This window comes from Brienomyrus brachyistius, unplaced genomic scaffold (genome assembly GCF_023856365.1).
Source record: "Brienomyrus brachyistius isolate T26 unplaced genomic scaffold, BBRACH_0.4 scaffold102, whole genome shotgun sequence".
NCBI classification, from domain to species: domain Eukaryota; kingdom Metazoa; phylum Chordata; class Actinopteri; order Osteoglossiformes; family Mormyridae; genus Brienomyrus; species Brienomyrus brachyistius.
Window position 1 is genome coordinate 348,007 of NW_026042377.1, and position 12,191 is coordinate 360,197.

The 12,191-nt window shown below is 40.2% G+C and overlaps 1 protein-coding gene across 4 annotated transcripts in view; it reads left to right on the forward strand.

Moving 5' to 3' along the window:
• The window catches only part of LOC125727564 (solute carrier organic anion transporter family member 4A1-like), a 28,888-nt gene extending 23,220 nt beyond the window's left edge, over positions 1–5,668 (forward strand). For 3 of the 4 annotated variants that reach the window (XM_049004374.1, XM_049004376.1, XM_049004375.1), the window contains exon 12: positions 197–4,382. In XM_049004374.1, the coding sequence (XP_048860331.1) occupies positions 197–364 (168 nt within the window). In that variant the 3' untranslated portion in view covers positions 365–4,382. Of the gene's footprint in view, positions 1–196; positions 4,383–5,315 lie in introns of those variants that run through there. The other variant, XM_049004377.1, reaches the window with a different exon arrangement.
• The last annotated feature ends 6,523 nt before the right edge of the window (positions 5,669–12,191 follow it).

Genomic DNA, 12,191 nt, shown 5'->3' on the forward strand with positions numbered 1-12,191 from the left:
GGATGTGTGCTTTTGATAGGAAATTTCAGCTTGTTTATGGTGGTGGGGAGAAATGATCGATATTCAGAGTTATATAGAGTATTATTTTGAGGATTGTTTCCCAGAGAGAGTATTCAGACTGTTGTCAATTGACTGTGGTTCTCTGTCAAGTTCTGGGACCATTCAGATGTAACTGTGGTTCTTTGCTTTCCGTCAGGTTCTAGGGACAGCCTTCTTCCTGCTGGCATGCATTCTATACCATCCCCCTCCAGAGTCCCCGCAGAGCAGCTGTGAGAGCACAGACCACGGTCTGGGGGACCCTGCCGACCTCCCCGTGAAGGAAGTCCCCAAAGAGATGATCTCCAATGTAAACGCAAATCTCTGATGTCGTTCTCTCACCGCTTGCCCACATGTTCACTGTGTCTGCCTTGGTTTGCTAGCCTCTTCATTGGGCTGGGTGTGTTGCACCATATCACACACACATAAATCGTCATATTTCAACCAACACTGGTACGGAGTCAGGCACCATTTCCACTGAGACTTCCCTGTGGCACCTAGATGTGACTGCAGACACCCGTTTATGGAAGCCAGTGTATAGCTGTAAAGCACATTGTTACCAGCCCCATCCAAGTGGCTGTTTATTTTTTTTTCATCCCTGAAATCCAGGGGATCAACTTGGAACAGAACAAGAATGAAATTAAGGGTGTGAAAGCGACAAATTAAAGCTAGATTAGATATTTGGTTAACTAATACATGTCATCGTATCTACTAACCTAGTGAAAATGACCACATTGTTGATTAGAGAGGTTTGTAGGGCTTATTGATATTGATTAGTATATTATTCGTTATATGACTGTACATATTTTAATTCATTTTAATATTTTCTTAAATTTTATAGGTAGGGATTTTAGATAAACTATAGTTTATATGACAAGGACTGCAAGTGGCGTAAAGAATGAAACTGAAAGTGAAACAGGTATTTTTAAACGTTCTATGTTTGTCTGTCTGCTTGCAAGGGTTATTGTGAGCTGTTAAGTTATGGGGCATGTGGCTTTTTCTAGAACACACATTTTAAAAAGAAAGTTATTTTGGAAGCTCTTCACTGGAGAACTCCACATAGATGGGTCTAGAAATGAATTGTCCCCTTCAAAATATCCTGAAATGAAGACGTCCAAAAAATGTTGTCCAGCTGTATTTACTCAGTGCAACTTAACAGCAAAGCGAAAGATGTCATAGCAACAGTTCAGAAAAAATAAAATAAAAAAATAATCACTGAGATGGTTAAAGGATCACCCCCCCCCCCCTCCCTTGAGTAGCTACACACTTGCTGCAGGGGTCATTTATAAGGTGCTTGTCTGACTGCATTATGGCAGCTCTCTAGGTTTACAGTATCTGTGTCAGAGATACTGCCTTTTGCTTTGATTACAGCCATGAGTCTGTTGGGATACTTCTGGACCAGTTTTGCACAACTAAACTGCAATATTTGCCCACTCATCTATACAGAACTGTCCAATCTCAGTCAAATTGGATGGTGACTGTGGGTGTATTGCAATCTTCAAGTGAATTCACAGATTTTCCATAGGGTTTAGGTCTGGGCTCTGACTGGCCACACAAAGATATCTAACTTCTTCTCCTTTAATCCACTCTGTGGTCGACTTTGCTGTGTGCTTTGGATCAGCGTCGTGTTGGGAGGTGAACCGCCTTTCTGCCACAATTTGGTGGCAGAGGGCAGCCGGTTTCCCTCAAGAATTTGACGGTATTTCGCACCATCCATTTTTCCTGACCAGTGCCCCAGTCCGTGCTGCAGACAAACACCCTCAGACAGCATGCTGCCGCCGCCATGCTTCACTGTAGGTGTGGTGTTCTTTGGATAGCAAGCTGGGTCGTCTTTCCGGCAGATATTCTGTTTGACGTTGAGGCCAAATAGGTCGATCTGACCATAACACCTTATTCCATTTGGTCACAGAATCTCCTAAGATACATTTTGGCGAAGCTCAGTCAAGACTTCGTGTGGCTTTTCTTCAGCAGTGTCGCTTTTTGACTCTGCCATTCGAGCCACATTTCTGCAGCATTTGTGATATCGTGCACCTTGGTAGCCTCTCTGACCAGTGACCAAACTCACTCTTCCATCCGGTTTGAGGGACGGCCTGGTCCAGTCACGGTCCAAGTCCTACCCAAAACTTTCCTATTCTTGGTTAAGGACTTTGTTGTGCTTCTAAAGATTGTTAAAGCTTTTGATTTTTTTTTTATGTACCTGTCTACAGCTTTACGCCTGACATCTTTTGAAAGTGTCATGCCACCCATACTTGATTGTTTGCTGTCTTTTGCATTTACAAGTGCTGGACTGAATGCTGAACTCATCATAATACTTACAGTTTATCACAGGCGGAAGCCAGTTAGCTTGGTGTGCAACGGACAAGGTGATTAGTTGCACCTGATCTAGTTTTTTATGAAGGGGGGGAAGGGTGATCCTTTAACTTATCTCAATGGGTTTTTTTGTTTTGATATCTTTCACTTGCCCGTTATAAGTTGCATTGAGTAAATACAGCTGGAAAAGTATATTTTTTGTATGTATGTTGCTGCAAAGCAACAAAATGTGAATATTTTAAAGGAGACTGATTTTTTTTTCCCAATGCACACTGTATGAAACAACATGCACTTAAATCAGATTTTCTGCAGGTGTGCTAACCAAAGTGCAGATTTGAAATGCCACATAAATAGCTGTCAGATGAACAAGAGGGAAAGATGACAACAGTCTGGGGTGTATAGATTGAAGCTGGGGGCACCGTAAGCATGCGAGGAATGTGACGAGTCTGCTGTTGAGAGCCGAGTCTGTCCCACAGTAATGCGTAAGTGTTACCCTGTGATAGCACCCTACAGTAAGAGCTCGTCATTCAAAGCTGCGTTATAAAACATTAATTATAATAATCATGTTAACCACACAGTTATATTTATGTATCCATTCACAAAGCTTTTTTTTGTATCCGTTAATTTAACATAATAAGTATTATGTGAAGAGTTCTTTACGTTTATACAAAAGTGACCGAAATGTATGAGCAGTTCATGCCCTGTTTTCATTATTATTTATTTATTTATTCTTTTCTGGACCCATTTTCATTCGCAGTGGACTGGTATCCCATCCGCAGTACACTGGTATCCCATCCGCAGTGCACTGCAGCTTTGTACCTTTGTACCTGGGATAGACCCCAGCAGTGAGAAGATGAATGAATGAATGAATGGATTGAAGTTGTGCTTTTTTTAAAAAAAATATATTTATATTAATGCCTGTTAAAACTGGCAAGGAAAAAAATATATGGAACAATGTCTTATAAGACAGGACAGTGTAGTGTAGAGTTATTGGATCTAGTGTTGTGGTGGCAGAGTGCTTTTCACTAAAAGTGCTTTGTGCACTAAAAGGCTTTTTGAAAGGCTTTATTGAAATTTCAGTAGCAAAATGAACTGCTGTTTGCATAGAACCCTCACCCACTCGGCTGGGAGATTTGCAACATGTATGACGTCGCTAATACATTTAAAATGCTATTTCCCCTACTTGGAGAAACATTCCTAATAAGGGTATGTGATGCAAGCACTGCTGTTGTGGGTGAAATTCCAATTTGCATCAATATATTGCATAATGTAAAAAAAGACATACAGTTATGTATGTCTATGTAAAATTGTTTCCTGTTTAAGTTTGCTAATGTTTTTCATGTCTAAAAAAAAAGCAACAAGTTATATTCAACTTTCATTATACAGATGCTCCTAGTTTTATGATGGTTCAACTTGCCAAACATTCCTGTTGCTATGGTGTGATTGCGATGCATTAAGTTGTCATTAAACTTTGAATTTTGATCTGTTCCTAGCGATGTACCGTTTGACACGTTCTACTGATGACGGGAAACGCCGGCAGCTTCGCCTTTAACAGCGTATTGTAGAAATGCCCTTTTCTGTGTTTAACCAAATTTTATATGCATTATTTTCAACTTACATTCCGATGAATCCATCACGTCGAGGAGCATCTGTACCCTTAAAGGTTTAGAGCTTTTTCACCTCGACAAGACTCGAAGTCACTGAATGACTTGTGTATTAGTAGCTAGAGCCTGGTTTCCAGAATCCCAGTGTCCCAGTGTCGTCCCAGTGTCCCGCCTCATTATAGTTTCGTTAATTTTATTTCGCACGTTAACTTATTCAACCTGTTGCCAAATATTTGTCTTTCCAATGTATTTTATTTAAGATTTTAAAGGGCTTTACTGATTAACTGTTATCTGTTCCGTATTTTGATACTGCTTCATGTTGTCGTGTTTGGTACTTTTTAAAGTGAACTGAATATTATGATCAAAGAATGGAGACCAAAATTGTAATACTTTCCCCCCAAAGAAACATAAATAACCATGTCACTGTTACAAGTCTTTTGTGTTTATTATCCGTGCAGTTTTATTTTGCATCATGTTATTCATTTTTCCATTTCTGACATATTGATCCATGATGTCCGATTGCCCGACGCTCACCAGGTGTGCTCACAGAAATGATTGTTCTTCTGAAATGCAGTTTGACACACATTACATGCAGAAAAACACTGATCACCTTCAGATGCACGCAGATTATCAGATTGTATATGTACGCCAAAACCATATCACACTCATACATCCCCCGAATATCATTTCAGCATGACCATGCAGTGGATGATGTCTGCTGTCTAATCATGTGCCTGGTATCACCATCTGCACCGCTTCTGCCCACTACCAGTCTGCTAAATGTTTCCTTAAATAAACAAATCTGACGTCTGGGTCAGCAGGTCCACTAATGAATAAACGGTATTACTTGCCAGTGGCTCCAATATTGACCTGGGGATTATCCTTACAGTCTGAATGAGAAGCAAGAGGCTTCTGAGAGAAATGTTTAAAATAGCATTACATTTTTCTGGGCTACTATCGTCTGAAGCTGTGCAGGCCTCGTACAATTATCACTCTTGGGAAGGGTTTGTTTAAGAAATTAGGCGTTTGCAGCCTGAGTCACACCAAATTGGCTCAGGTCATCGAAGCTCAGCTAATCTTCGAGATTTAAAAAATGGAACCATCTCTCTAAAGGTCAGCCTAAGATTGATATGGTTACGGTGAAAAGTCTGGCTTTGTCATTGAACTTGGAGTCACCCGGGCAGATTTTAGAGAAACAGAAATGTTTCTATGATGAAAAATCACGTGGCCAATGTAACCCACGAGGGCATCGCCACTCTGGATCCTCCTCGGGTCTGATTTCCAGACACTGCAGTCTCATTAGTATCTGACTTCACCTGACTGCTTTTCTCTCTCCTACCCTCTCTCTTTATTGTGACCCTTCAGGAATAAGCCGGTGTGATCTCCACTGCTTCTGGTGGGTCACAGGACTGCCAGGAGAAACGGCGGACATTCATCTGCAGAGAGCAACCCACGTCTACAAGAAGGAAATCAGTACGACTCTCCAAAATCGAAACGACACAGCAACTTGTCGTTCCATTAACTGCATACATGTTTAAAAAGTATAACCATTATTCAGTGTTTATTTAACCGGATTGGCGGCATGATTGGCGCAGTGGTTAGCTTCACATCTCTGTGATCAGCGTTCACATCCCCACCACGGTTCCATGTGTGTGGAGTGCGCATGCTCTTCCCACATCATCGTGGGGTTTCCTCTGGGTGCTCCGGCTTCCCCCCAGCCCCCCCACAGTCCAAAAACATGCTGAGGTTAATTAGAGTTACCAAATTGTCCATAATGTGTATGCGTGAATGTAGGGTGTGTGAGTGCGCCCTGGGATGGGTTGGCATCCTTTCCTGGGTTGTGCCCTTACTTGCACCCATAGGCTCTGGACCTACAATAACCTTGAATTGGACAAGTGGTTACAGAAGATGTATTGATATTTAAACATTTATACATGCTTCTAAGGCACAAAGAATCATGTTTTGAAACTTTTTACTTTGATAAGTGTTTTTATTGCTATTTTTTGTTCACTAATACTTATGCGTAATGGATCTAACCTTTGAAAAAGACCATCGTTTTTATTTAAAAGAAAAGCTGTGGTGAAGTTTAAAAGCTTAAAATCTAAATACAAATACTTTCAGACAGGGTTAGGCAGCGTCGTAAAGTTTTTATGAAGAAATCAAAAGTCGCACTGTTTGAATCTCTGTTACGTCTGATCCTCTTGACTGGAAAAGCATTTTGTTTTATATGTAACTGGAAGTACCTTCATCTTTCCTGAAGAATTACATTCTTCTTCTTTTTTTCTCCAGATCTTTTAATGAAGTGCTCTTTGATCTTTAGCGTGTAAACAGTTTAAGTTACAGCTCATCAGAGTGTAAGTGCACTGAAACATCAGTTTCCAGTCCATTTATTGTATTTACCCTTTCTCTACATTCCTTGTGTACACCATTTCAAGCCTGAAACAGGAACATGTATGCAAGGAGACGAATGGCTCTAGAAACAAGAAACACTTCAGATGCTCCTGTTATGCTATTTTTCAAAAGAAGGTTGAGAATCCACGGCTTGTAATGTTTACTAGGTGTGCATATCCGGTGTGTGAAATGTTATGTAACACAAAGAACTTATCTAACCTGCAGCTCCATTATTATTCTTATTTGTTGTATTATGTTGCTTAACCAGCGTCTTTCCCATAAGGTCTTGCACTTGTTTTTGATTTGAACAATCTAGGTTAATCACAGTGGCACCTGACACCTTTTGGAACTTGAAGTAACTTTGAGCAACTGAGTCTAAATGTAAATCTCCATTGACATGAATCTTCTAACTATCCTAGAGTCTATCCCAGGCTGGGGCACCAATCAGCCGAACTGCATGTCTTAGAACTGCAGTTGCAGGAGTTGCAAGCACGAGGAAACATGCAACATACACAGGGGGAACAAGCAAACCCACAACGCTGGAGGTGTGCGGCGATAGTGGCACCCTAACCCCCCCCAAATGCACATGGTCATATTTCTTGTCAACTATCCTTCAGTTCTCCAATAACTGACATAATAACACATAAAGTGTTTGCAAAAAATGCATGCAGAACTGCCAACTCTCACGCATCTGGTGTGAAACTCATGCTTTCAGACTCTCATGCCCACACAAGAAATATTACAGCAAATCTACATTAATCCATCACAAACTGAAAATCGGCTACATCAAAAGCGTTGGGGTGATTTGCAAACCCTACAGGCTATTTACAAGGTAATAAAACTGCACTCCAGCCAGCTGACCCAAGTTCACAACCCTGCACATGTGTTTCCCATATCATATTGTTCAGTGAATTAGGAATATGTCCCCATGCCCAGGTGGTTGTGGGTTCAAATCCCATTGCCACTAATGTAATCACATCATCACTGGGCCCTTGAGCATGACCCTCAACCCCAGTTGCTCCAGGGCTGTTCACCGACCCTGGTCTCTGGCACTAAGCTATCTTGTATATCACTTTAGACAAAAACACGTGCTGAATTCATATGTTTTTAAAGACAGTCTATCAGGAAAGTCAAAGTTGCACAATCATTATCAGCGCAGCAGGTTACACGGTACTGGTACTACTGTCAATATTACAAATTCTGGGAAATTAAGCTTTTTCATGGCTTATATGCGACTACAAGCAACTGTACAGTAGGTGACTGTATGTCAGCCCTTCCATCATATCCAGAAATCTCACAGGAACTATTTTCCTCTGCATTAATGTGCTCTTATGTGAAGTTTTTGTATGGCTTTTGCACAACCTTTTTTACTATCATGTTTCTGTTTGCTTGTCAACAAACATGAGTCACTGAAAAATCTTAATTATGGGTTATTTGGTTTATTTATTTCTGTGCTGGGAAAATGGCGTAGACGCACTTGGGATTTTAAAAAGCACAATTGGGATTTTAAAAAGCACTATTTTTACCATAAAGAAATTGTCTTGGACTGAACTGTTTGAAAGAAATAAAATGACTTTGTGACGAGTTTTAATACTGCTCCCTGAGATAATACAAAATTGCATTAATGCTCCAAGTTCGTGAATACAGAACATTGTTATTCAGCCCTGATTCATTTCTAATTCAAAACCGTCATGATAAGATGAAACTGCATGCTTAAGCTATGTTCACCACGAGGGGGAAGCAGATACCTATTCAAACAAAATTAATTATACTCCACGATCGTGGCTGTCTTTGGGAGAGGTGGCAAACGTGCATAATAAATTACTCATTCAATTTGAAGCGGATACTAAATAATCGCTTATCTTAATCCTTATAGACAACATATTCTTATGTAGTGACACCTACACCGGTAAAAAATAATACAAAATCATGAATGTCGTTATATATACACGAACGTCATGAAATTATGTAGCGCTTCTCCTCACCTCCTTCTGTAGTAATAAAAAAAACCCGGAAATCTTAAATGACGACATTATAATGTAACGGTTACATCTGTGTAAATTAATTAACCCCCTTATGTGTGTTGTTGGCTTTCTCTCACTCACGTATTATTATATGTGTCGCTGTATCGCTTTCTCTCACTGAAGAATTATTTTATGCATCATCCTCTCAGGCTCATGTAGCGTAATACTTCTGTTATAAAGCAGTTTGCAAGTAAGTTGTCTGAAGCTACTATGTCTGTGCAACACATGGAAAATGCAGATTTATCTGACCAGCTGATCCAGTATTACAAGACAACCCCTATGCATAAACACTCCAGGGCTCAACGGTCTAGGCAAGAAGTGTTTATAATGTGTTTTCTTACAATTTTCCAGCAAAAAACAGGTTTTTGAAAAATGTGTGTTTATAGTTGATTTAAACAAAGAATAGAAGAATGATATTTCAAATGGTCTCAGATTATTGGTGCTGAATTTGCTGAATGTCAGACTACCTCAAAAGTGGCCGCGAGGACTTTTTGTTAAGCATCTGATACTTCAGCTTACTATAGCTTTTACAAATGCATAATGCATGTTAACTTTTATATACAGATATCAACAGTATCATAGCATTCTCAAAATATATTTGGAAACGATTTACATTAACTGTACCTTCATAAAGCATTCATTATGCATTAATGGAACATTCAGTGCACTGTCGTAATTCATTAATAATGCATTCATAGAACACTCATAGTCAGCATGTATCTATACCTTAACATCCAAAAATACAGTAACAGCTTTAATATACATTAATAACAAACATTATCAGATTAAATGATTATAATGTTTGTTATTAGTGTGCATTAAGGCTGTTAAGGTATGTTAGGATATTAAGGTATACTTACATGCTTCTTATGAATGCTCTATAAATGCATTATGTAGGGGCACTGAATGTTCTATCAATGCGTTATAAAGGCATCATGAAGGTGCAGTTAACGTAAAGCGTTACCATATATTTCATGTGCACAAAGCACAGATACTAAAATAATATCTTAGTCATGCCGAACAAACAAAACATTTTCCATGCAAGCATACTTTAAACCTTTTCATGTGGGGATATGTTAATATTAAATTTAAAATATAATCAGACAACCAGGAATCCAGTTTGTAAAAAAAATGCAAGCAGCCAATCAGCACCACGCAGGCAGTCAGTAACCGTAGTTTCCCCGCAGTCAGTCTCTAAGCCGCCCATGAGGCATCGTAGTGGGACATGGCTGACAGCTGCGAATTGACCCAAGTGAGGAGTGGGATTGTCTGTCCTGGTGCAGTTCAAAGTCAGCACTGGGGAGAAGGTTGGGGAGACAATACAAAAGGGGCTAGCTAGTTACTTATGCTTTCTCTGCTGGAGGATGACCACCTGAGGGGACCTGCCACATCACAAACAAGCCACCCACACTACTGACCTGGCATCCACAGCCCCTCTCTCATGCCAGCTTGCCACCATAAGTGGTTGTCTTGAATTTTATTATTGCAGATTCTGATAATGATCTGACGATAAAGCTGTCCTCTACATAATTATGGTGCTAGATTAAGTAATGTGGGGTCTTGGTCATGGAATGGTATGTTTCTTTGTGTTTGTTACTTACACAAAGAAAGTACATCATTTTGACTATGGAGCTACTAATCAGTCCCCTATAATGCCAGATTTGGTGCTTTGTTACTGTGTTTTGACACTTTCACTATACCCAGTGCAAGTTGTTGGGTCATTGAATATATTCACATTTCCTGGAACTAGCACAGCCTGTCTGGGGTTACAGCCATATTCCTTTAAATGATATACACACACCTCTGGGACCCGGGTTCGAGTCTCCGCCTGGGTCACATGTGTGCAGAGTTTGCATGTTCTCCCCATGTCGTCGTGGGGTTTCCTCCAGGTACTCCGGTTTCCCCTCACAGTCCAAAAAACATGCTGAGGCTAATTGGAGTTACTAAATTGCCCGTAGGTGTGCATGTGAGAGTGCATGGTGTGTGAGTGTGCCCTGCGATGGGCTGGCCCCCCATCCTGGGTTGTTCCCTGCCTCGTGCCCATTGCTTCCGGGATAGGCTCCGGACCCCCCGCGACCCAGTAGGATAAGTGGTTTGGAAAATGGATGGATATACACACGATTAAGCGCAGTAAAATTATATTATGCTGTGATGTCTTAAGTTGTAAGAATTACCCTCAAAATATGACCAGTTATTTCACAGTAGCCTTCAGTCAAACACAACAAATATAATTTCGAAAGTCTTCTGCATACTCAGGATTCCATCCATATTTCCTACCCAAGGGATCCTTTGTGTGAGCAAAGGATACACCATATACAGGCATATATAAAGGCTATACCATATACAGATACTGAAACAATGGTAAACACTTGAACCACAGCATGGTCTGCTCCTTTCCCTTCACAAAGGGCCATTCTTACTGATCGAGGTGGAAAGCTCAAATCCAAACCATGGGTTTGTTTCAACCAACCAGTTGAGTGTAAAAGAGTCACCATATACAAGAGTACTCAATGGGTTGGTTGAAACAAAACCTTGGTCTGACTTTGTACTTTCTTGACCTGAACCTCTGCTTACTAGATACACAGGGCTGGACCACTGCAGACCATACTTGTGCCCAAATCATATAAAATGTGGTAGGCTATGACACCATGGTGAAAATTCTGATACCAGAACTATATATTTTGGGGTTCTTTAGCATTGCTTGCTACTTTCGATATCAGCTCAGTGTTCTCACCCTCTTCCCTAGTCCGACCAGCAAGGCACCACTGAGGTACCCTGAGCGAGGTACCGCCCCCCCCAAGCACTGCTCCCCGGGCGCTGAATTAGCTGCCCCCTGCTATGTCATGAAAGTCACATAAGGGTTAAATGCAGAGGACACATTTCGTTGTTGCACACTGTGTGCTGTGGTGTGTTAACAATGACCACTGATCAATAAATTAAAAATTCTAGTCTATGCAGGTACAGCAGCATAAGCCATTAAGCTGAAATCTTTTTCGATAGTATGTCTGCTCTAGTTCTCATTCATTTGAACTTTCATTTATTTTCTTTGACGCATACAAGAATTTTTCAAAAGCGCCGTATTGTTCAAATCAAAGCAATTACCCGTTTAAATCTAACGAAACAGCCTGAGGCTATTACAGACATGGAAAAACATCGAGTTTTGTAGTAGCTTTTATCATCAAGGGATTTTCCTTCTTTGGAAGGATTTTTTGTTTATATGTACGCTTAAAATCTGGCCAACACAGCAGGCACTCATATTTTAAATATCAAGTGGTATAACTAATTGGTTAACTACTCTGTGAATGTCCAGTGTCATGCAGGAAACGTCATGGTATTTTGTTGCATCTGTTCCCTAAACATTCCTCAAGTGCTAATGAAAGCCATTGTTATTTTTGCTCGGAGACGAATATATAATGTAGTGTTAAAGAGAAACGTGTGTATCAGACAAAAGGATTTTGCAAGAACCTGGAAGGGCACAGGCCAAAGTAGTTCAGGATCTATACATAAATTTCCGTTTTATTTTCACTTCCTTTTGGATTATTCTGCATTTTCCATTAAAATAAATGTTTACAGTATCTTTAGTTCTCAAATGCTTCACCTTTGACATTTTGCAGTGAAAATATACGCACAACACCTTCAAAAACTTTCCAAACCATAAAACACACTCATAGAAAAACATTCTGATGCTATTCCACCAATCATGATACATGATAAGACCGGAATGCTTTCAGAGTTTAGTATGAAGCTCTCCTTGGGAGTCGTCCCAATATCGCTTTCATTTCTAATCAGTTTCTGAGCAAATATACCAAACATTAAAATCAATATG